We start from the raw sequence: 26,739 nt of genomic DNA, 5'->3' as shown, positions 1-26,739 counted from the left end.
GGGGTTCATTACCAGGCAAAGCAAACCCCATTGTGTCTTTTTTATGAGCACCACTGGCTTATTTCCATTTATAAAAGCTTCATTCTAGCCCAGCCCAGGAGCATGAGCACACTGGCCAGGAGACTCTGTGAGGCTCCTCTTAGATTACATTGCGGCCCTTCTCAAAGGTGTATGCATGCACCTCTTTCCTACATAGAAAGTGCACGTACCTCAACCTCATGCTAAGGCCATTCTCCCCTCCCTCAACCCACCAACTCTGCTCTATAGCCTTTTAACTCTTCACCTCCCTCTCCCACTGAAGCCCTACTAAGGGGGCCTCACCAAACACTAAAAGTAGCCGAAAAATGGTCAGGGAAGTCTGGTCAGCTCCCAACTCCTGCCCCAAGCCTCAGTTCCCCAGTTTCAGGCAGTCATGTTTGTCTAAGAGGCAGTTTCATAGCTGGGAGCCTTTCAGTGTGAAGCTAGCTGTTTCAATCCCGGCCAGCAGCTATTGTGTAAGCTCTGTCCACTGAGCAGCCTCTGGAGATATCTCCTGAAAGAGGACATCTGTGTTTGAGGCACATTGTCTGCAGCCAGGCAGGGGTCCGCCAGCCCCCATCAATTGCCTCCTTTTTCCAGAGTGCAACATGTACTGTGTGGACGTCCTTATGTTGAAGGAACAAATTAGTTTGAACACTCAAGAAAATAACAATTTCCCCGAAGATAAGATACAAGGTATCTCTGGCTGTGGGAAAGAATGAGTTTTAACAACATCAGAGGAAGGTGTCTCATTAAAGGAGAAAACCCAGGAATGAACCGGCTTGAACAGATCCCACACAATCTGCCCCTCCGCTCGTCGCATGGCTCCCCAAGGCGTACTGCTACCACCTAGTGGTGAGACCTGAGAATGAGGCCCTGGTTTACACCAGGGAAAGGCACGCTAGGTCCGAGGGATTCTGAATCTTTTCCACTGGGACAGGGGATGGGAGTAGGGGTGCAGGGACACGATGGAATGTGCGTGTGTGATGTGATTTGGTAATCTAACTCTTGCTGACTGCTCTAGGACACATTGCCTATTCCCCTGGCGTCCTTCTGATCAGTCTGGTTCATTTGAGGGGAGGGCATCCACCGTCGCCCTGTTTGCTGTATTTTGTGTAGGGATTTTACAGCACCAGAGCCATGCGAGAGCTGCACAGCGTGAAGATTGTGCTAATAAAGCCCGACTCCCAGGCTGCAGCCATGACAACCTCCTTCCAGTTTTCCAAGACCTTCCCTCCTCCACCTCCAAAGGGAACCAGGGGCTGGAGGTGAGAAAGGAGTACATACTCTGCAGCCCACTGGATGAGATCCTGCGGCTGGGTCCGAATGGCGGCTTTGGTGAATTGCTTCAGCAATTCCGGCAGCTCCGGAGGGATGCATATTTGCTTGTCGGTCTGAGGCATTGATTGGTTGACCTACTGGTGGGGGGCGGGAGGGGGGGAAGAGACACAAAAATGGGAACTTTTGAATCATAAAATGGCAGGAATCCTGGACAGGAAGTCACCCAGACTATAACATGCTCGCTCAATATTGGGGAGTTCACTACCCCACAAGACAGATGTATTGTTACACAACTCCAAGGTTAGAAAGTGTTTTATTCATCCCTGCTCTTTGTTGTTATTAATTTTGTCATTCACATAAAAACACACACAATACTACTTGTTCATTAGAAAAGTAGAGATCAATAAGAAGCAAAAATTCTCCTAATGATATCACCTTGAAATATAGAATGTCTCCTTCCAGAATTTTTTCAATGTAAACACATATTTGTATAAATAAAAATGGGATCATGCAAAACAGCTTATTCACTTAGCATCATATCATGATCATCTTCCATATCACACAACTCTTTTTGGACCGATAATAGTCATGGCAAATTTTACTTGGTGAATCCTCTATTATTTGACATTAGGTTACACATTTCCAACTAAAAAATCATCATTAAAAAGCCATAAACATCTCTGTTTACATTTGCATGTACTCATCCACTTTAATTGTAAAAGAGAAAACTCATATATGTCACTCGAAAAGTTCCAGGACAAATTGAAACAAAACATGAAAATAGATGGTATACAACACTATGCACAAATAAACCACAGATCAAAGGACTTTGCTTTCCATAGAGAAACTCGATATTCTGAAAAGCCCCATCTCTTCCAAACACACATCTAAGCAAATTTCAGCAAACACACCTTTCAAATTGCCTTGCCGAAATTGGAAGAAAGTGAGAGAAAGCCTCATGTGCCAAATAAGTGAGGAAAGCAGAAACCAGAGTGGAACACAAATGAAGAAATGAGGGCTGACATGGGGGCAAGAGTAGATGCCAGGAACTTGACACTTTGAGATAAATGGCCAGGCAAGGAGTGAAAAAGTAAACAGATGAAAGGAAGGACTCTCACTCCTCTCCACTTGAAACCCTCCAAGGTTCTCACACTCAGTGTCAAAGGGTGGGACCGAAAATATCTGCCCCCTGGCAGGGGGAAGCAGCTTCTTCTTGGGGGAGGAATAATTTCCCATGAATCTGCAGCCACAAGCTAGGTCTAAGTTTTAAATTTATATCACCTGAGAAACCCCAAGACAAGAAATTAAAGTGATCTCAGGTTGGTGGTACTCCATTATCTTTTAATTTATGTTCTTTTATTTAGAGGAAGAAGAGTATAAAGGATATAAATTTTAGACTGTAAAAAGTCAAATATGGATAGCAAAATATCAAGGGTAATTACTATAAAAGTGATATAACAACCAAACCAATAGACAGGAGAAAAGGAATTAAAAACAGTAACAACACAAAACAAGTTGACTGATCCAAAAGAAAGCAAGAACAGAGGGATGGGGGAAACATAGCGAAGTGGTCCTTTTTTAACCTTTTGCAACTTTATCTGTCCTCACCATTCCATTGGCACCTTAAAATTGTCAATTACATCTATGAACTCCTTATCTGTGCCAGACACTGTGCTAAGTATTCTGTATACATTTTTTCACTTAATCCACAAAATATCCCTATGATGTAGATTATATTATGACCATTTTACAGAAGATGAAACTAAGAAAGAGGGTAAAAGCTTTGAAATGATGCCTAACTAATAAGTGACAGGCAGGATTTGAATACACACAGTCTGAGGCAGGAGATGGCCTGTTAACTACGACTCACCTTTCCTTCTTGATGGATCCTTGACCCTGTGTGCTGGTCCAGGAATCCACCTCTTGCCTCAGCTGAGACAACACTGGATCTTTAACCTGCTGCACCACAGCGGGAATTCAGGGGTTTATATTTTTGGTTTTTTTGATGGCAGACACGATGCTTGTTTTCCTAGTTTCCTCAGCACTCTGCCTCCATCTCCATATCTACTCCTTCCCCTTCCTCCTGCTAAGCAAGACTTAGTTATCTTCCCAAAGCTCAGTCCTGCCCTCTGCCATTCTCAGACAGCTCACATCCTCTCATGGCTCCAGCTACGACCAAACGGTGTTGATTTTACCTGTTTATCCATCCCTCACCTCTGACCTGTGCTCCATTTCACGCTTCCCACTGCCTCCAGGACATCTCCACTAAAACTCATTCTCCGTCTCCCAGCTAAGTTCCCTCTCCAGATTTGTTTCTGAACACGATGCCACCATTTTCCCCAGTAATTTGGCCTCAAATCCCTGTTTAATCTGCTGAATGTCATTAGGTCTCCTTGGTATTTCCTTTGGAATGTGTCTCCAACTCATCCCATCCTCTCTACTTCCACTCCTTTTACTCTGGTTCAGCCTCTAATCACCTGTTGTGCAGCATCTTACCGGGTAACCCTATCTGAGATTATTCTCTGGTCTATTCTGGCTGGTGTGTCCAGATATGACTTCTATGCTAATGTCAATAGGTCAGAGAGCCCTGATCACAAAATGATAACCATATCCTGACTTTCAAGGTTGTCCATGCTTTATACATACAATTGTACACTATAAATTTTTGCTAGTATTTACCAAACATCTTCTTTTTAAGGGCCACATCTATGGCATATGGAGGTTCCCAGGCTAGGGGTCATTTTGGAGCTGTAGCTGCTGGCCTACACCACAGCCACGGCAACGTGGGATCTGAGCTGCGTCTGCAATATACACTGCAGCTCACTGTTCAAGGCCAGGGATCGAACCTGCATCCTCATGGATAGTTGTTATCACTGAGCCATGACGGGAACTCCGTATTTGCCGAACTTCTAACGCATAGTCCACTCTGGCCACTTTCCAAGAAATTATATATTCAAGGCTTAACACTTTCTCATCCACTGTTAGCAGTACTCCATCCTGCTTTTCTCTTTCAGTGTGTTGCGAATTCTGGCTGGCTTACTTGAGGTGCCCTCCATCTTCCCTGCCAGCTGTTAAAATCCTGTGCACCCTCAAGGTTCATCTTGTGTCCCTACTATGCCTTAAGCCTTCCTACAAAACTTGAGTACTGCCTTTTTTTTTTTTTTTTTGTAGTACGCATTTTACCATTTCATCCTATTCTGCCTTTTATAGATCTCCAAAGCTGAGCTTCCCACAAGTGGTCATGGCAGAATGGGTGACAGGTGTGCCATGAGCGATGGATGGTTGTAAACGTTTCATAGTGATCCAAAATATGCAACCATTTTACAACCATTCACAAATTTATAACAGTTGAAATTATATTTGGATACTATTTCACTCAGTCAGTAAACTTCCAGATTTCAGTAATTATTGTTTTTGTGCTTAAGGTTTTATGCAGAGCACCTGCCAACAGAGATGCTTGCATGGAATTTCCCCCTTTAACCACCATTTTAAAACCATCTCTGTAAGTCTGATTATTGTTTTAGTCCCAACGTATTTGTCAGTGACAATCTTTTATCTATATGCATTTCAAATACTTAGTTCTTCCTTTAACTTACTATTATTTTAAAAATTGTTTTCTTCCCAAAAAGAAGGCATATTTTTTCATCACCATCATCACTTGTCTGCAATAAAACATAATTGATTTTGTTCATTTTTTAAAATTGTGACTTGATTTATATATTTATTTATTCTTGAATATTTTGTAAAATATTCAAAATCTGATTCTTAATGGAATTTTGTAATGACATTGTTTATAGAAATTTTAAAATGCTTGATTCTAAAAGCAAATAATAGTGGAAAATAATCGGTTCAGCCAAGGGACTATAGGCCTTTAATATAGTATAAAAATCTTTTTCAAAATATTAATTATACCTGAGTATAAATAATATTTATATTTTGTGGAAAATTTAGCATCTTAATTGTTAAAGTAATGGTAATATTTCTGAAATTTCTCCTTAATGAATGCTTTTCAAGTTTTGTAATTCATGTAAAATTATTCTTGGAGTTCCCATTTTGGCTCAGCAGATTAAGAACCTGACATAGTGTCCGTGAGGATGCGGGTTTGATCCCTGGCCTCATTCACTGGGTTAAGGATCTAGCGTTGCTACAAGCTGTGGTGTAGGCCTCAGCTGTAGCTCCAATTCAGCCCCTAGTCTGGGAACTTCCATATGCCACAGGTGTGGCCCTAAAAGGAAAAAAAGAGATTCTTAAGAAAATGGACCACCTATTTTCCCTGAAATCTGATTATAGTAAAAAGGGCATATAGTCTCTCCTTAAATATTTTAAATATATCATTTATTTTCCTACTATCAAATGTAATATAAAATTAAATATTAATATCTAATTATAGTCTAATACTTTTTAGAGATTCACAGACATATATAGTAGTCAAAAATGTAAATTTAAGTCACTTGGCAATAAAATGAGGATTGTTTCAAATTGGATTTGTTTGCCCTGATAGTTTTTTTCTTTACCTAAATATCCGTCCAAATATCTTTGCATGGAAAAAGTAATCAAATGAAAAAAATGGTGCCATGTAAATTATGCTAGAGACAGAAAATATCTATATTATATGGATAGTCTCTTAAGAGATTAATCCTTAAAATTTTTGCTCTCGGCACCCTTAATTCCTAAAAGTTATTGAGAACCCACCCTAAAGAGCTTATGTTAATGTGGTTATATCTTGTGATATTTATCATTTTGGAAATTTTAAAGTATTTTAAAATAAAACAATTGCTTTACATATTAACATTAATATATTTTTTATAAAAAACTATAACTACTGTTTTTAGAAACAAAATCTTTTTTTTTTTTTTTTTTTTTTTTTTTTTTTGTCTTTTTAGGGCCCCAGCTGCAGCATATGGAGGTTCCCAGGCTAGGGGTCGAATCAGAGCTGCAGCTGCCGGCCTATGCCACAGCCACAGCAACATGGGATCTGAGAAGTGACTGCAACCTACACCGCAGCTCACAGCAACAGCAGATCCTTAAACCACTGAGCAAGGCCAGGGATCAAACCTGAATCCTCATGGATACTAGGTGGATTCATTTCCACTGAGCCATGCTGGGAACCCCTAAAAATAGTTTTAACTTCATAGTTTCCTGCCCCGTAAAATCTCAAGGATCCTCAGACATCCTTTAAACCGCTTTGAAAACCACTGTTTTATGAAGTTGTTTACAACAGTATTTACAACTACAATGGTAGTTTATATCAGATTGGGTTCAAGAAGTTAAGCAAAAGGTCATAAAATTAAGAACTAAGGCCAAAATATCTCCCACAATTACAGAATCACTCATTTTACCAACCTGCCTGGGAAATGAGCATGTTTGAGACCAAATGAAGCAAAGGAAATATAAAAATTGAATATTACTATTAGAAGATGCATTGATAACTCTCGTCACAAGACCAATTAAGATGCTTGTTTGAAGGGTGATGAATCTACAGATGGTGGTTACAGTGGTCAGTTAACAGCACTAGTTAGAATCCCTGGAGAAGATTTAGAAGAATATTGATTGCCAGAAAGTACCTAAACAAACACCTGATACTTTGTTTTATTGTTATTTTTTTCTTTTTTATGAGTGTGCCTGTGGGATATGGAAGTTCCCAGGCTAGGGGATGAATTGGAGCTGTAGCTGCTGGCCTACCCCACAGCCAGAGTAATGCCAAATCCAAGCTGCATCTGCAATCTACACCACAGCTCATGGCAATGCCAGATCCTTAACCCGCTGATCAGGGCCAGGCATTAAATCTACATCCTTATGGACACTATGTCGGGTTCTTAACCCACTGAGCCACAAATGGGAACTCCCTTTAAAAAAAAATATACTTTAAAACAAACAATATTTTCTGGATTATGCAAGCACAATTGTTGGTTTTGGTACTGGTGGAAAGCTGTGATGACAGGAAGGTGGAAAGGCTCTACATTATATCTATTCTCCTGAACACCTGAGATGTAAGACATTGTTCACATAAAGCTCTTGTCTGTACATTTGCCTACACATGTGAATTCCATATGAAAGGATGTTACTAGTAAAATCCAGGCTGCTATGGTTTTGTCTGTTTTCAGCTTTATGTGAAGAAGCAGTCAGCTGTTTCCTACTCAGTTACCAACTACAGGAAAAGCTTTTTTTTTTCCTGGAGGTTAGGAGCTAAAAGAGGAATTGAAAAATGTCAATGATCCTTATTGTAGAGTTGTTGAGGAGAGTTTATTACCTTCAGAAAATTGTCTTACTTGACATTTTCAAACACCAGAATGAATTTAATCAAAATCACAGTGAAGGTGTGAAAATATAATAAGTATACCAATGAATGCTCAGAGATTCAAACATAATGTGAGATTAGAAGTAGTTCAGTGAGGGAGTTCCCATTGTGGCTCAGCAGTAACGAACCTGACCAGTATCCCCGATGATGCAGGATCGATCCCTGGCCTTGCTCAGTGGGTTAAGGATCTGGCATTGCCGTGAGCTGTGGTGTAGGGTCACAGACTCAGTTTAGATGTAGTGTTGCTGTGGCTGTGGCATAGGCTGGCAGCTGCAGCTCTGATTCAACCCCTAGCCTGGGAAACTCCATATGCCACAGGTGTAGCCCTAAAAAGACAAGAAGAGGAAGAAGAAGTGGTTCAGTGAGGAGTTTAATAATCTAACTTCATCCCTAAAGACCAGTAGCAAAACATCTTTTAGGGGATCACATTATTTGGAAATACATGATATGAAAGTGTTCAAGTGCATCAGAAATCTATTCACCTTATCACAAGAATTTTGATTAAAGAAGAAATCAAATTATTCAAATCCTGATTAATAGTGAGAAAGGAGTTTCTATCAATTGGAGAAAATTTTAAAAATACCATTTTAACATTTGCTAAGACCCCTCTGTGAGGCAAACTTTCTCAGTGAGGGTGACTGTAAGAATTTGAAAATTTCATTAAAAATTTTTGAAAAACTGGAGTTCTCGTCATGGTGCAGTGGTTAACAAATCTGACTAGGAACCATGAGGTTGCTGGTTCGATCCCTGGCCTCGCTCAGTGGGTAAAGGACCCGGCATTGCCATGAGCTGTGGTGTAGGTTGCAGAAACGGCTTGGATCCTGTGTTGCTGTGGCTGTAGCATGGGCTGGCGGCTACAGCTCCGGTTAGACCCCTAGCCTGGGAACCTCCATATGCTGTGAGAGCGACCCTAGAAAAGACAAAAAAAAAATTTTTTTTTGGAAAACTGATGACCTTATTTGGACCGAACAGTGGCCTCTCTCTAAAGTAAAATTGTTGGCTCTTCAGGAATTAGTCAAAGAACAATATGAACTTGGACATATAGAAGAAACAACTAGCCCTTGGAATTCTCTGGTTTTCATTATTAAAAAGAAAAATGGTAAATGGTGAATGTTGATAGACCTTAGAAAAATAAGTGCTATTATGGAACCTATGGGTGCATTACAACCTGGATTGCCATCACCCGCCATGATTCCTGAATCATGGCCTATTATTATTATGGATTTAAAAGATTGTTTCTATACTATTCCATTTCATCCTGATGATATTACATGATTTGCCTTTACAATTCCTTCTATTAATAATAAAGAACCTGTCAAGAGATATGTTTGGAAAGTTTTGCCCCAAGGGATGATGAATAGTCTTACATTGCGTCAAAACTGTGTTGCAAGGCCTTTACACAGTATTTGAAAACAGTTTCCTGAGGCTTATATTGTTCATTATATGGACGATATTTTATTGGCACACCTGACAAAGAAATATTGCATAAAAAATTTTTTGAGGGCAGAAGAGGAATTAATATCATATGGGTTTAAGATAGCACCAGATATAAACCTCAGTATGATGTTCCTTATACTTATTTGAGTTATTTAATGGAAAGAGAAATTATAAAACCACAAAAAAATTCAGATATGAATAGAACACTTAAAAACCTTACATGATTTTCAGGAATTATTAGGATATATTAATTCACTGCATCCTTCACTTGGTATACCTATCAATTGATGCATTTATTTCAAACTTTGAATGGGGATCCTGATTTAAATTGCCCTAGAGAATTAACTGAACTAGCTAAGGAATAACTACAACTTGTTAATGAGCCCTTACACAAAAGACACATTGTTTGTTAGAATTAGTCCAGAAAAACCAGTTTCTTTAATAATATTACCAAAGAAAAATTCTCCTACTGCCGTCTTGTAGCAAGATAAGGGTCCATTAGAATGGCAATATCTAACCCATACACCTAAGAAAACCATGACCGCTTATCTTAACGCTTGTTTCTCAAACACTATCTAAAGGCAGAACTCATCGTAAACAAATTTCTGGATATGACCCTTCAGAAATTATAGTTCCTTTGAACAACAGCCAAATACAACAACTTTTTGTAGAAAGTATGGATTGACAGATTGCCTCAGCTGAGTATGTTGGTAAAATACACATACATTATCCTAAAAATCCAATAATACAATTTTTTAGTAAACATGAATGGATAATACCTGTTAATACAAAGCAAAGCCCTATTGCTAATGCCCCAGTTTACTTTACTGATGCCAATAAAGAGTTCAAGGCAGGATATACAGGACCTACTATGAAGATATGGGTCTCATCACATCAGTCAGTACAGCAGGCTGAGCTGGACGCTATTATTAATGTTCTGCAGGATGTGAATTCACCCCTTAATATTATTTCTGATTCATTATATTCCGTAAAAGTAACAAGGAATATTGAGACCATGGCATTACCTGAAAACACTCTTAAACCCATTTTTGTTTTGTTTCACATATTACGACAAATTATTCAACGTAGAAATTTTCCTTTTTACATTTCACATGTACGGTCCCATTCCCTGTTGCCAGGACCTATTGCGCAAGGAAATGCACAGATTGATAAATTAATTATGTACTCTTCTCTGTATGAATATCACCAACTAACTCATATCAATACTAAGGGACTGATGCAAAAATTTGATATTTCTCGCCAGCAAGCTAGAGACGTTGTTGCTGCCTGTCCTGAATGGACTCTAACACACCCTCATTACTCATGTTGACACTCTTAATCTACGAGGAATCCAATCAAATGATATTTGGCAGATGGATGTTACGCATGTTCCTCACTTTGGCAGAATGGGATATGTACATGTATCAATAGATACTTACTCAAATGTCAGTTTTGCCTACTCCCCTGCAGGAGAAGCAGTTAAAGATGTTAAAGCACATTTATTGCAGGCCTTTTCCTATATGTGTACTCCGTTAACAATAAAAACAGATAATGGTCCTGCATATACCAGTTTTGCTTTAAATAAATTATTTCAGGACTGGGATATTAGACATGTCACTGGGATACCTTATAATCCTCAGGGTCAAGTCATTATAGAAAGAGCTCATAAAATGCTAAAAAATACTATTTAAAAAAGGGGGGGGAATGTAGGCCTTATGCCCAGGGAAATTCTAGCTCAAGCATTATTCACCTTAAATTTTTTAGATATAAGAGGATTTAATGATAAACCGGCTATAATGCATCATTTTGAATCACTTACAAGACAGCAGGTTAGATATAATCCCTCTGCTGATATTGATGATTACACCCCTGTATTTTGGAAAAATGAAAAGGGAGAATGGCTTGAAGGATACAGAGTAAAAAAGGACAAGGTTTTGCTCTTATCCTTACAGAGAATGGACAACATCACTGGGTTACCAGAAGAAATAGCAAAGAAAGGAAAGAAAAGAAATTGGAAGAGTCTAGATCCACCCGGGGAGCCTCCACTACATGCCCTGAAACGAATGACAATTCATTCGTCACAGGAGAAAAAAGTCAACACCATTGCCTCGAATGAATAATAGTAAAATACCACATGGGGGCAAATAAAAAAGCTCACTATAGAAGGGGAAAAACTGGTGTAAGATCAGCATTACCCTTTATTTATTTATTTAGTCTTCTTGCCTTTTCTGCGGCCGCTTCCACGGCATATGGAGGTTCCCAGGCTAGGGGTCTAATTGGAGCTGTAGCTATCCGCCTACGCCAGAGCCACAGCAACACGGGATCCAAGCCACCTCTGCAACCTACACCAAAGCTCACGGCAACACTGGATCCTTAACCCACTGAGCAAGGACAGGGATCAAACTCGCAACCTCATGGTTCCTAGTCGGATTCATTAACCACTGCGCCGCAACGGGAACTCCAGCATTACCCTTTAAATGCTACTATGTTATTTGTGGCTATAATGGCAGATTTACAGCAGGTGGTAATTTTGTTGGGAGATCAAGTGAATAGTTTGCAAAAACAAGTAAGACTTAAATGTGAATGGAATATTACTTCATTTTGTGTGACTCCTCACCGGTATAAGGAATCATCCTTTAATTGAGATAAAGTAAAACAACATTTATTAAATCAAGGGAACTTATCAATTGATATTAATAATTAAAAAAAAGAGATTATGGAAACTTTCTCTCAGAAGTTGCATTTACTTCAAGGATCTAACCTTCTGGAGACTGCAGCTGATGGTTTATTGCAACTAAATCCCATTCCTCACTTAAAGACCATTGGCGGTACTATGGGAGGCTTTATGTTCATATTCATATGTCTGTTTTTTTGTTTCTGTACAGTCTGGAGATGAATCATGACAAAAATCAATGGACAACAACAGCAATTAGCCACTACAGCACTTGCTAATATGATTAATAAACAAGAATCATAAAAATTTAAAAAAGAGGGAGATGTTGGCAGCATGAATATGCAACATGACGAAGAATGGAAAGAAAAGACTGGTGCCATAGAGTGGGTATAGAAGGTCAGTCTATACAGTCTATCTCCCATGACCCTTGAGGCAAAACGAATGAGAACAACATCAAAAAATGGCATCTTGAAAACAAGATTGCTGAAGCACTGATGTTGCTGATGGAAAACCATCAGCTCTGACATTCTCAGGACTGGAGCCTTGGGGGATTTATGGGAGAGGCCATAGATAGCTTGAAGCAAACAAATAATTATGGTCTTGGAGGGCTGAAACATTTATGATTACTTTATGTGCTTAGGAATGACTGTCCTAGCATATCTTGCTTTCAGTAAGTTCGAAGTAAAATACCGATGTATCTCCTGCACGTACAAGGAAGTAGAAAATAGTAAATAAAAACCATGAGTTGGCTCAGAGGGTTGCTATTGCTTCTGGAAGGCTGTAGCCCCATGATCCCCCCTCTCTTTCCGTGTCTTCTTATTTCTGCGGCACCGCTGACTTGGGGACCTGGGTTGACAAGCAGGCCTTGTCATTGGAATATAACTGCTTTCCAATGTTGTGTTAGTTTCAGTTATAGAGCAAAGTGATTTGGTTATACATATCCATATATCCATTCTTTTTCAGATTCTTTTTCCATATAGGTTATTACAGAATATTGAGCAGAGTTCCCTGTGCTTCACAGTGGGTCCTTGTTGGTTATCTAGTTTATACATAGTAGTGTGTATAAACTTTTTTTGATTGCAGAGAAATAGAATTCCCAGAATGTCAATAAGACTCAAACACATCTGCTACTTTATAAAGAAAGGAGGAGCCAAGGGAAAGAAATAGCAACATCTACCACTGGCAGCAACTCCCTTACTGAGGCAGTGAGATAAGGCTGTATGACTGTGTTAGTTTATGAATAGGAGTTGGGATTCCCTCATGAGAGTTGTTGCTTTCTGAGGTTGATAGAGGGAAGGGGTCCTTAAGATTTCTGACACCACTAAAGCACCAAAGCATGAACACATTTTAAGATGGGTCATGTGATTCTAAGATTGAGAGAAGGTGAGTAAATTTGAAAGAGCCAGAAAAGTAGGCTGATACCAATTTAGGCTTAATCTAACCAACAACTGGCTGTTCTTTCAGTCTTGCTCTACCTGAATTTTATAAAACGATAATATCACAAAAGTAGTCTTTGCAATATCATCCAGTGTGGCACCCTCCAGCCTTGTATCACTCCTCCACTCTCTAGCTCCTTCATGCCAGCTTCTCCACTGATCTTCGCCATCCCCCAAGAACACGTTTCTATTTCTTATTTAATCTCCAGTGAATGACTCCCCTCAAGCCTGCATCCCACTCAACTATTGTCCTCATTCTCAGCAGGTAAAGTAATTTCCCTACCTGAATGAGATCAAGGGTGTCAGACTGAATTCACACTGCCGTCCTCTGCCACCCCAGTCTATGACTTTGAGTTCACATTCTTTACTGCTTGAACTCTTAGTTCTTAACTTGTCCAAGACTGAGGAATCGGCATTTGATCCTCTACATTCTCTAGAAAGTTACAACTTTTCCACCTCCCTGTCACCGTCTCTTCCATCACATCGGCAATGTCTGGACTTTTTGTTGGCGGGGGAGGTTGTTTTTACTGTCTTTCCCAATGGTCTAATTCTCTTTTTCACTGTCAAACTTCCCAAGTGCGCGCAAGTCTGACTCTCATGCCTCTTGACGTGATTCCTCCTCCTTTAACCTCTTAGGAAGCTTCCATCCTGATGATTGTCCTGAAACAGATGTAAATGTCACCAAAGTCCCCTTGAAATCTCAGTCTAGTGATTTCCCTCACAACACTTATTCTTCTTGGCTTCTGTGTTGCATTTGAGAAATTGATCTCTCTGATGAAACACCTTGCTGCATCAGATAATAGAGTCTTGCTTGCCCCAACTCTGTGCTGTTCCTTGTTCATTTCTGTCACCTTTATCTCTAACATCCCTTTTTAGAAGTATTGCCTGAGGCTCAACCCTTGAATGCTTGTATTTTCTAATCCATGCTTTTTTTTTTTTTCCAACAAATTGTTTGTTTTTAAGAATCTTGGTAAATATTCCACGTTTACCAGAAAGGAATGTTTACTCTGCAGTTGTTGGGTGTAATGTTCTATATATATCAAGAAGTTTAACCATGTAGTTCAAATCTTCTATATCCTTATTTACTTTTTTGTCTCCTTATTCTATCAATAAATGAGAGAAGTGTTTAAAATCTCCACCTATGAGATGGTTTTGTCTATTCTTTTAGTTCTGTCAATTTTTTCTTGATAAATTTTCAGTCTCTGTTATTACGTGCATAAATAAGAAGGCTTTAAAATTTTTTCTTTTTTGCTTTTTAGGGCTGCACCCACAGCACATGGAAGTTCCCAGGCTAGGGGTCAAATCAGAGCTACAGCCACTGGCCTACACCACAGCTCACAGCAATGCTGGATCCCTGATCCACTGAGTGAGGCTAGGGATCAAACCAGCAACCTCATGAATTCTAGTCTGATTCGTTTCCACTGTGCCACAAAGGGAACTCCCCAAATTTTTTCCTCTTGATTGGAAACTTTTATCATTATGCAATGCCTCACTGTTTTATTTGTCTTAAACTCAACTTTGGGAGTTCCCATCGTGGAGCAGCAGAAACAAATCCGACTAGGAACCATGAGATTTTGGGTTCAATCCCTGGACTTGCTCAGTGGGTTAAGGATCCTGCGTTGCCGTGAGCTGTGGTGTAGGTTGCAGATGCGGTTTCAATCTGGGGTTTCTATGGCTCTGGCGTAGGCCAGCAGCAGCAGTTCCAATTAGACCCCTAGCCTGGGAACCTCCATATGCAGCGGGTGTGGCCCCAAAAAGACAAAAAAAAAAAAAAAAGTCCACAATTTTTCAAGATTATACATTTTCCCAAAATTTTACCTTCAATTTTTTTGGTGTCCTTTTGTTCAAAGTGTGTCTTTTATAAACAGCTTAAAAATATATTCCGAATATTTTGTCTATTAATTGTCTTCCTTTTTTTAAAGGACATATTCACTGAGTACAGAATTTCTAGGTGAGCAGGTTTTACTTTCAGCACTTTTAAGTATGTAATCCCATTGTCTTTTGGTCTCTGTCGTTTGTTAAAATTAAGCCAGATATCTTTGTTTTGCTCCTTTGGAGGTAATGCGCCTTTTCTGCTCTGGCTGTTTTTATGATTTTCTCTTTATCTTTGATCTTTAGTAGTTTGATTGATTTGCCTGTGTGTTCCCGGATGGAGTCTGCTGAGCTTCTTGGACATGTGAGTTGATATCTTAACCAGTTTTGAAAAATTCTTGAGTATTACCTTTCCAAATACTGGCTGTACCATTACCTCCTGAGACTCTTTCTCCTTACCTTCGGGAACTCTAATTACATCTATCTTAAACCATACACTGTTTTTTCCAGCTGCGATTCGGTTTGGATATTTTCTATAGACCTTTGAGTTCACTAGCTATGTCTTCTGCCATCCAGGCTTCTGTTAAGTCCATTCAATGAATTCTTTATTTGAGATATCATTATTATTTTTATCATTTGGCCACACCCAGGCCATACAGGAGTTCCTGGGCCAGGGATACTATCTGATCCTATCTATGACCTATGCCACAGTTGCAGCAACACCAGATCCTTAACCCACTGAGCTGGGCCAAGAATCGAAACTATGTCACCGCAGAGACAATGCCAGATCCTCAACCTGCTGTGCCATACTGGAAACTCCAAGATGTATTATTTTGAGCTCTAGAATATCTAGTGTTTTTAATGTATAAACTTCTGTGTTGATATTCTGCATTTTCATTCATTTATGCATCATTTTCTTGATTTTCCTGAACATATTATCCGAGTTATTTTAGACTCAGTATCTGATAACTCCAGTAGCTGAATCTGCCTGTGGACTTTCTCCTTGATATCTATTTTTTTCTCTTGATTACTAGACACATTTTCCTGCTTCTATGCATGTCCAATATTTTTTAATTGTATGTCAGATATTGTGTAAAAACTAAAGTGTGTTTGGGGGGCCTCAAATTTCTAATCTGTCATACCAGTGGTGTTTGACTACCAAGTCTTGCTGGCTTCTTCCCCCCTCCGCCCCCCGCCTCAGTAAAATCTCTTTTCAAGGCCAAGCACAACCCCGAGTCTACATCCAAAGCTGGCAAATCTCCCCAGGGAAGAAAATCACTGTGACCATCAGTTCACCATGGAAGGACTTGGCACCCTCCTGGAATTTTAATCTAGAGCTCATTGCCTCTAGAGCTCTCTGATATATTGACAATATTTTTACAAATAATTTTTCTAGAGTTTTTAATTTGTTGCAGTGGGAGGCTTGAGCTGCTGCAACCCTACTATATTCAGGCTGAAAGTAGAGGGGTTTTATTTGTTTTTCGTTTTGTGACTTTAACCAGAGTCTATGCAATAGCTTGCAAGTCTCCAATCCTAAACTCTCAACCATGGCACAGTCACATCCACCAGCTACCTACTGTAGAGGTCTCCTTTCCCATAAAACATCCAAAACAAACTTCTTGTACTTTCTCAATTACATTGGTCTGATAGATCATGGCCACTTTTTTTTTTTTTTTTTTTTTTTTTTTTTTTCTTTTTAGGGCCAAACTTGCAGCATATGGAAGTTCCCAGGCTAGAAGTTGAATCAGAGCTATAGCTGCCGGCCACAGCCACAGCCACAGCAACGTCAGATACAAGACACATCTGCAACCTACCCTCAGCTCGCAGCAATGCCAGATCCTTAACCCAGAGTGAGGCCAGGGATGGAACCCAAATCCTCACTAAGGGACTAGTGAGTTCTTCACCCCCTGAACCACAAGTGGGAACTCTGATCAAGGCCATTTTTGATTCATTCTTTTCTTTCATTCCTTTTAGTCCTGGTAGACTTAAAAAAAAAAATCTATCTGGAAGATAAAAAGGAACATCTTTTCCAAAAAAAAGAAGGGACTTAATTTGACTTAGGCTATAGTTCAATATCTTCAATTTACAAATGAGAGAACTGACGTGATTGACACAAGCTAACAATTTCTGTTGGCACTAAATCAAGAATTCAGGTCCACTTCACTGCTCTTTCCACACTCTAAAGGCCATGCTGCCTCTCTTGGAATGAGGCAATTATACATCATGGATTTTCTCTAGGACAACCCTAGTTTCATATATTATGTCATACTCTTTCCATCAATCACTGAAATATCCTGGATATTTCCATTTGAATCATGAAAAGTCCACTTTTGGTAACTTGGAGTAAAACAAAATCAGAGTGTGTCCTAATGTTTTTGTCCTAAAAATGAGCATTATCTCTTGAACCATATTCCATACATTTGTTAAGAATGGAAGGGTGATCAGCATCAAGAGAGGCTTCAAGATCCATGCACATTCCTTATCTCATTTAATCCTCACAGCAACCTATGGGTAGGTAGATCTAATATTGGAATCATTTCTCAATGCCAGGAAATTGAGGTTTCGTTTTCCCAGATAAAATATCTTAACCACTCATATTATCATATCACTCTCTAAAACCTTTAGTGGATCTTCATTTCTTTTCTCATCAAAATGATGCCCTGACTTTCAAGCTCTCCAAAATTTGTTTTATTCATATTAGCTTGCCTCTCCAACTTCATTTCACAGAAGTCTGGATCTTTTTCTACCCTGGGCCAACCCCTGGATCAAGCCAACCCAGCATGTGGATGCCAACAACAATCTTGCTAAGAGCAGTCCTATCTGACCTTGTTCCTTTTTGGAGAAGTAGTTTTTGGCTCTGTGGTTAGCATTTTTCTCCAAACTGCTTATATATCATGCTAGTACCACCTCTTGAAAGTTATGAGTTCCACATATTTTATCATTTAGCAAGCAAGCCGTTACCTCTTTTGGTGTGTATTAATTTAGCCATGTTCATATTTCAAAGATTTCCTCCATGTTCATATCATGGTCCATAAGCCCAAGGATACCATTTACAGATTGCTCTGTTACCTGTGCTCCCTAAGTGTGCAACATGTCCCCCTGGTCTTGGGACCTGGCATACAAACCTGGGGCCACCTTAACCTCATCTCTCATAAGCATAAGTCTTCATTTCTTCAGTGTGAAGGGTCAGAATATCCATCACTTCATTTCATCATTTTACTTGACCTCCCTGCTTTTGATTTCATCAGAACATTCCTATGGTCCAGGGACTCTAAGTCTACAAGGACTCTGAGGGTGAAGGCACCATAAGTTTCAACAAAAATTCAGGGCTATGTTTCTCTCCTGTTTCCACTATCATTCCTGATGGTACTCAACACTGCCCTTGGCTTTTCCAACCCAAAATGCAGAGATGCTGTACTTCTTAGTCTAGAAACATTAGCCTACTCTAGAAACACTTGACTATGAGACAGAAGACCAGATAGTCCTGGGCCTATCTTGGACTACTTATGTGATCCTGGGCAAACAATCAATCCAACAAAAACCTTAGTGTCAGGAATAGCACTGAATACTGGGGTACAGAAATAAATGAGTCATACTTCCTGCCCTCAGAGAGCTCACAGGCCAGTGGAAGAGACTGACAGGAAAATCAGTGATCCAAATAGGACATGATAAGTGTCAAGACGTCTGCACTAGATATAGGAGAACAGAAACTCCTAGATGAGGCATCAAACTCATCTAGAGGTAGGAGAAAGCGGTCAGAAAATACTTCCTAAATAGTGATGATATTTGAAAAAAGACTTGGGGAAGCTTCGTTTGCTCACTGCTGTATTCCCAGCCCCTAGAACTGTGCCAGGTACAAAGTAGGTCCTCAGTAAGCAATCTGTTTCCTGATGAGAGCAAAAAGTGAATTCTTTGTGGCTAGGGCTACTTAGACAAAGGTGTGGAGGTATCAGAGCATGGAGAGTTCAGGGAACAGTGAGTAATGATGGAGGGCTAGAATGGATAAAAGGGGAATTGTTGGACCTAAGGCTGGAAACAGAGCTCAAGACCAGAATATAAAAGGCCTGGTATGCTAGAGTAAAGCTTTTGAACTTTATATTAAGGTGATAGGGAGTCACTAGAGGATTTAAGCAGTAGATTCACACATCAGATTTTGGTGTCATCTTAATGCTCCAGTTATCAATTGATTGACTGACTCCCTGCTCCAAATTCACTCTCCATTGTCTCCTCACCAGAAATAGAACTAGGTTCTTTCAACAACAGTTCTCCTTTGCCAGCTGGCATAATGTTAAGCTTTGTCAGTAGAGGGCACTGGAGGGATACTGGAGGAGGAAGGGGCTTCTGTCCCTTTCACAGGCACTTCCTACTGGGCTCCAGGAGGGTGCAATTTCCCCAGTGCTGGGATCCTGCATCTGCAGTATGGGATCTCCTAAGTGTTCCATGGCTGCAGTGTACAGGAGTCAGCAGTGCCCGGTGGCTAGCTGCTTTTCCTGGCACCTCTCCTGGGAAGCTTTGCAGCAGAGTATAGCCACTGTACATTCATCTTTTCATGAATGGCTTCCTGGGCATCCCAGACAGTGGATTTCTGGCTGCCTGGCCCCTCAGCAGTTTCTCTGCCATCCAATGATCTGAGCTATACCCTCTGCAACAGGCTCTTGGGAGGTCATCTCTTTCTTGGATGGTCTATTTCAAGGGTACTGATTGCCTCTTCTGTCTGTAATTCCTGTAATTCTTTATGACTTGCTAACCAATCTTCCATTACCCCAACCCATGATAGTTAAAAATTTGTTATATTGAACTTCCTTTGTTAAATAGTTGTATGATTTCTTTCTCTTTGCTGGATTCTGAAACACACATCAATTGAAAGCTGTGGAGATGGGCTCAAGGGAGTGGAGTGAAGCTTCACGCCCGCAGCCTGGTTAGGAAAATATGGCAGCACTTTTGGCAGCAACTCTGGGGAGCATCCCTGCCATGAAAAGCCATTGCAATGGGGGAGGATAGGACAGGCAGGAGCTACAGGACTTGGTAATCAATGGTGGAGATGGATGAGAAGAGACAAGAGTTTAGAGTGACTCCCCACTTTTCAAGCTTTGATGACTGGTCACCTTTGATGATAACCCTAACCCTAACAGTAGAAACAGTAGGACCCTGAAGGAGGGACAGGTCAGATTCTCCTCCCATGTCTCCATGGGACTCGGGATTTCCATGCACCTTTGAACCACAGAGACTTAGAATCATAGACTCTTATAGGTTGGAGTGACACCAAAGACCAATGTTTCGTTTCAGACCATTTGTTCACATCTGATAAAAGAAGTAGGGGAAATGTCCATTCTATCTTAACATTCCATGATTCCAAAGCTTTGCGAAGTTCTTTTCCATTTTCGAAGTTCTTAGTATGGTGGGCTTTCCTCAATTTATCTATCAATATCAGCCCCCCTCCAACTCTTAAAATTCAACGTATTTCCTCTTCTGTGACACCTACATCCTTCCCACTGTGGAATGACAGGTCAACGCGTCTGTGCTGAGTGCTAAAGAATATAGGACTTATCAAATATGAAATATAATTATGGATTTGCTTCTGGAATTTCTCATTTGGTTTTATTGGTGTGGGCTAAACAGGGCTCCAGTTATATAAATGGAAGCCTGCAGTTACCTGAATGAAAGACTCCAGACACCAGAATCTCAGAGGTATTTTCTTCAAACAGTTCCTGGAAACTAGAACCAGGCAACTGTATGTTCTTGTTGGGGTTTAGAATAGAAGATGCATTTTGGACTCACGGTTACCCTTGCCTGGATACTTCTTCACCTTTTCACAGGTTTTTCAGGTCTTGAATCAGCTTTCCCTGACCTATCAGTTCCACTGCACCCTCTCAGACATCACTTACTCACCTCTCCTTGACAGCACTTAGCTCTAATTTTACATTGTTTGTGTGATTTTTATGATTAACATCTGCCTCCCCCAATAGACTGTAAACGTGAAGGTAGGGATGGTCATTTTCTACTCACTATAGATCTCCCTTGCCCAACCTGGTGCCTTGAATACACTCAGTACTCAATATGTAGGAGGAAAATGAAGGACTGATAGCAGTTTACAAAGCAGTAGTCATGCCTGTTAGTCCTCATGGCATATTCCCCCCATTGGTATTTTAGTCAGTGGGGGGCTCTGATCCCAGATTCTGTTCTGTTTCCAAATCACGGCCCTCTATGAAAGAAATTATAAAATGGTAGTCCTAGCTACAAAATATGCATATAGCTTAGGCGGAGGGCAACAATCACCCATATTTATGTTTTCTTAAAGATCTCATTTCTCTCCTCTTGCTCTGTAGACAAGAGGGGTCAGAATCTAGGTGGGCCATCAGACAAGGCTCTTCCCTCAGACCCGAGCAGCCGTCGGGGCGCTAAGGGTGCTCCCCTCCCTCCAATTCCCCTCAGGGTGGCTACCTGAGATTCGTTCCCAAACGGGCTATCCGGCACCGGGCGACACCTCGCGCCTGCCCTCAGGCGGGAGGTGTGGGCAGAGATCAAGCGCCCCGCACCTTGGGCGGGCGGAAAGCAGCGGAATCTGGGCGGGGAAGGGCGGCACCGGCCTCGGCCTCTAGGCTCTGGAGAGGTGAGGCGGGACCCGCTTTGTTAGCGCTAAGCCTTCGCTTGGCAACGGTGACGCCCACTGCGCTGCCTGGCAACCGCGGCGCAGGGGCAAGGGCGCGACCTCACAGAGCCACCCCCTCCCCAGATGCCCCGCCCCACCGTCTCGCCCGGCCCCGCCCCCTCTGCCGCAATCTGCTCGGGAGTCTGGCTCCCCAAGGTTCCGCCTGGGCGGGGCTGGGATACCAAGAGGTGCCTCGGGGTTTGCTTGTGGTGGAAGGACTAGAAGGCCTAGCGGTTTAGGGATGGGGCTGGGGGCCTTGAGAAACCCGGGGGAATGGGTAGCAATTTACAGTGGGCTTTTGTACGTTAGAGAGCGGAAGTGGAGGAGCTTTCAACGATCTTTTGGCTTGTGGAAAGTGGGTAGGTGAAGAGAAGCCCTGGGGAATGATTGTAACAAGCACTTCCTGCAGCGCTTTTTTTTTTTTTTTTTTTTTTTTAAGTGCATGACACATATTAACCCACTTAATCCTTATATCACCCCATGAGACAGGTACCATTATCTTCATTTTTGTAGGTGAGGAAGCAGCACAGAGCAGTCAAGTAACTTCATAAGAGTTAGCAAGTGGTAAGGTTAGGATTGGAACCCACATTTTGTAGTTCCACGTTCCTAACTCTTAACCCTTTATAGTGCTAGGAAAGAGGAATGGAGCCAATTGTGGATAGAAAGGGAACAGAGAAAAAAAAGAAAACATGCACATGTAGAATGGCATCAAGGTCTCATAGCAACTCTGGAGGTAGGTATTTACCTTCATTTTAGAAATGAAACAGGCTTAAAACATTGAGTAACTTGCCTATCGTCAGACAGCTGGCAGTGAGGTGTAATTTGACTCCAGGTCTTCTGATTTCAAGGTTTCTCAAGATTTTTCTTTTTTAAGCTCCCAAGGAAGTCAGAAAAGCCCTTTCTTTCTCTGCTACAACTGTTGTCATTTTTATACCCATTTTGAAGGTGCCCATTGCATCATCCAATTTTTCACTCCAAAAGTAGTGTGCACTGTTCTAAATCAATGAGTTAGTTTTTCCAGGGCCTTCAATGGTTTCTGTAGTTGTGAGATGAAAGCTGTTGTCTCTCCCTAAAGCAATTTCAAGCATCACTGAGCAAGTAGGAGAGCTAGGGTTTTGGTTTATGTATGCAGAGGGCTTTCAGAGCCTGCTGTCATCAATTTGTTAAAGGGCTCAGTCTGTTGGCATTTGTCAGTCTTGCACACCTGGAGAATTCTGGAAGATCTGAGAATGGCCACTTGTCCACAGGTAAGATTGGAGGACAAAAGAAACAGAATCACTGGTCATCAACCCCCTTCCTGAGCCCTCTGTGAAGGGGCAACTACCTGTTGGTATAGATATCTGCTGAACAGCATGTACCTTAGGGTTGGATGGGGAAGCTGGAGGTTGGAGGGCTGCAAATGCATCTTCCAAGAGAAAAAGAATGCTGTGGCCACTGGGGTCTGTTCTGTGTGAGCACAAGGGAAGACAGCATGCTGGTCTCTTCCTGCTATCATGCAGGATAAAGGATAACAGAAAAATGAATAATAATGATCTTTGTTCAGAAGAAGGGATATTTCAGGCAAAGCTAGAGATAGAAGATGAAAAACGGGAGGTTAGTTTAGTGTGGGGCATTAAATGTACGAAAGTCATCACATGTTACTGTTTGATGGAAGTGGTTTGATGTCTGTCAGTTTCAGTTTGAGGTTCTCATCAGTCAGTAAATATAAAGTGTAGTGAAGAGAATGCAACTTTACAAGGAAATGATAATCATAAAATTCAGGAAAGTTGCTTTCTTCTAAGAGAGAGGCAAGGGTATGGAAGATGGAAGAGGCTGATGTGATTGGTGGTGTTCTAGCTCTTGGTGTGAGTGATGCCTTTGTGCGTGTTCATTAGGTTTCAGAATTTACATATACTTTTGTGATATGTTTCAGATATTATTCCATAAGATCTTTTAAAGTAAACTCATCTAATAGGTCACATTTTTTTCTCTCTGTTTTCTTGTGTAATTGAGAATTGATTCTTGTTTTCATCATTTCATTTTTCCCTCATCAACATACAAATATCCTCTAATTTCTTCTCCATCTTTGCCCCATTTCTCTGCTTCCCTTTATTGCAAATTTCTTTAAAAGTGTTGACTATACTTGCCACCTCTAATTTCTGCTCTTCTAGTATCTCTTGAGTCCACTTGAATCAGGCTTTCATCCTTATCATTCTACTGAAGCTACTTTTTTTTTTTTTTTTTTTTTTTTTGGCTTTTTGCCATTACTTGGGCTGCTCCTTCGGCATAGGGAGGTTCCCAGGCTAGGGGTCTCATCGGAGCTGTAGCCGCTGGCCTACACCACAGCCACAGCAACGCGGGATCCAGGCTGCGTCTGCAACCTACACCACAGCTCACAGCAACACTGGATCCTTAACCCACTGAGCAAGGCCAGGGATCGAACCCGCAACCTCATGGTTCCTAGTCGGATTCGTTAACCACTGAACCATGACAGGAACTCCTACTGAAGCTACTTTTGTCAAGATTTCAAGCAACATGATGTATCAAAAGTTATCTCTTAGCCTCAACTCAGACTATCAGCAGCATTTGACCCTGTTGATCACTCTCTTGTCCTTGAAACTCTTTCCTTGGTTTTAGGACATCACACTCTTTCTCCTTCCTCATTAGCTCATCCTTCTCAGTTGCTTAGACTCAGGGTTTGTGTCCTCCCAAATTCATATGTTAAAGCCCTAAACTTGGAGGTAGGGTCTTTGGGAGATGGTGAGATTTGGATGAGGTCATGAGGGTGGAGCCTCATGACTGGATTAGTGCCCTTGTAAGAAGAGGGAGGCACCAGAGTTTGCTCTCTGCCATATGAGGGCACAGCAAGAAGGTTGCAATCTGTAAGCCTTGATGTGGACTCTCACAGGAAACAAATCTGCCAGAACATTGATTTTAGACTTCCCAGCCTCCAGAACTGTGAGAAATAAATTTCTGGTTTTTAGGCCACCCCATCTATCATATATTGTTACATGCATCCAGTTCCAATGTATACAGTTTTCCTGCCACACTACCAAGCAGTTCTCTGACACCAGCTGGGTGTCCTACAATTACACTGAATTCTGATACTGTCTACCTGGAAATAGCATCAGATTCCACAAGTAAGAGCTCAGTCCCACAAGACTGCCCTTTGCTTCAGAGGCTAGTTTCAAATCCAGATTGTCACCTGTGCTTCTGACCAACTGGCCATAAGTCACAGGTCCCATGACCCCCTCCTTGAATTCAGTTAATTTGCTAGAGTGGCTCATAGAACTCATGCAACCAGTTTACTCATTAGGTCCCCAGGATTATTACAGTGGATATTAAAGGACACAAATCAACCATCAATTAAGAGGTACATAGGGTGAGTTCCAGTATAAAGAAGCTTCTGTCCCTGTGCAGTTTGGGGCCCAGCTCCCTGGCATGGGATGGGTTCTTGTTCATCAACCTGGGAGCTCTCTGAACTCTGTCCTTTGGGGGCTTTATTAAGTATTTATTACATAAGCACATTTGATAAAATTATTACCCACCCCTGGTGATTGATTCAACCTCCAGCCCCTCTCCTCTTCCCAGAGGGCAAGAGAGTGCGACTGAAATTTCTAACCCTCTAATGACATGTCTAGTTCTGGCAACCAGCCCCTATCCTTAGGTGAGGTCCAAAAGCCACTTCATTAACATAGCAAAAATCACCTTTGTCATTCTTATCAATTAGGAAATTCCAAAGTTTCTAGAAACTCTGTGCCAGAAACAACAAAGGCGAAATATGTATTTATTACAAATCACAATATCGCACAGCCCAAACTGACTAAGACCATGGTCCTTCCTCCCCACTGTAACCCCTTAATGTAGGAGCACCCCAGGATTGACCCTTGGGTTTTTCCATCCACACTTACCACCACCCCCTTTTTTTAATCTCATCTAACTTCATGCTTTAGATTCCAAGTTTATATCTCCAAACTCTAATCCTTTCTTAAACTTCACACTGGCACATCCAACTGTCTACTTGATAGTGCCACTAATAGGGGTCTCAAACTTAATATATGCCACACCACACTCCTGACTCTCCTTTCCAAACCAGCTCTCCTGTCTCCCCCAGATCGGCAAATGGCAACTCCATCCTTCCAGTTGCTCAGGCTGAAAACCTTGGCATTATCCCTGGCTGCTTTTTCTCTCACACCTTACATCCAATCAGAGCAAATACTGTTGACTCTCTCTTCAAAAGATATACGGAATCTGAGCCCTTCTCTCACCCTCTACCACCAACACGCTGGCTTGAGTAAACCTCATCTCTCACCTGGCTCACCTCATCTCTCGCTGTAGTGGCTTCCTAACTTGATTCTCTGTTTCTGGTCTTTTTTTTTTTTGTCTTTTTTTTTGTCTTTTGTCTTTTTGTTGTTGTTGTTGTTGTTGCTATTTCTTGGGCCGCTCCGGCGGCATATGGAGGTTCCCAGGCTAGGGGTCGAATCGGAGCTGTAGCCACCGGCCTACACCAGAGCCACAGCAACACGGGATCCGAGCCACGTCTGCAACCTACACCACAGCTCACGGCAACGCCGGATCGTTAACCCACTGAGCAAGGGCAGGGACCGAACCCGCAACCTCATGGTTCCTAGTCGGATTCGTTAACCACTGCGCCACGACGGGAACTCCTGTTTCTGGTCTTGTTACTCTATAGCCTACTGTCAGTACAGCTGCCACATAGATCCTTTGGGAACCTGACCAATCTTGTCGCTCTTCTGTTTAGAGCCCTCAGTGGTTCCCATCTTACTCAAAGCAAAAGACAAAGTGACCTGCAAGGCCTTAAATTCTCTGAACCCATCATTTCCTCCTTTTCTCCCTGCTCACTTCCCTCCAGCCACACTGGGTGTCTTGCTATTCCTTAGCAAGACCCCTCTCCTGCCCCAGGACATTTGCACATGTTTTTCCTTTGCCTGGAACATGATTTGCTCAGAGAGCCACTTGGTTCACTTCTCAGCTCCCTTGGGTCTATATTCAAATGTCATCTTTTGGGGGAGCCTTCAAGGACCCCCTCATTTAAAACTGAATATTAGCATCTCTTCCAACTCCTTTGCCTTACTATCACTACATGCTATGTATTTTTAAAGATTTGCCTTATCATTTTATCTATATTCTCTCA

At 41.3% G+C, this 26,739-nt stretch overlaps 1 protein-coding gene across 2 annotated transcripts in view; it reads right to left on the bottom strand.

Annotated features, from left to right (window-relative positions):
* Positions 1-21,585, bottom strand: part of ROPN1 (rhophilin associated tail protein 1) — a 32,534-nt gene extending 10,949 nt beyond the window's left edge. Inside the window, 2 exon segments of one of the 2 annotated variants that reach the window (NM_001172369.1) lie at positions 1,306-1,433; positions 21,398-21,585. In NM_001172369.1, coding sequence (NP_001165840.1) covers positions 1,306-1,421 — 116 coding nt within the window. In that variant the 5' untranslated portion in view covers positions 1,422-1,433; positions 21,398-21,585. 2 annotated transcript variants of the gene reach the window in all.
* Positions 21,586-26,739: the final 5,154 nt, after the last annotated feature.

Source organism: Sus scrofa, chromosome 13, assembly GCF_054392235.1.
Source record: "Sus scrofa isolate SSC_HxYL_T2T_F1_AM1 chromosome 13, Sscrofa_HxYL_maternal_Yorkshire_Landrace_v2.0, whole genome shotgun sequence".
NCBI classification, from domain to species: Eukaryota; Metazoa; Chordata; class Mammalia; order Artiodactyla; family Suidae; genus Sus; species Sus scrofa.
The sequence above is the reverse complement of the archived record's forward strand: the minus strand, read 5'-3'. Positions and strand labels throughout refer to the sequence as shown.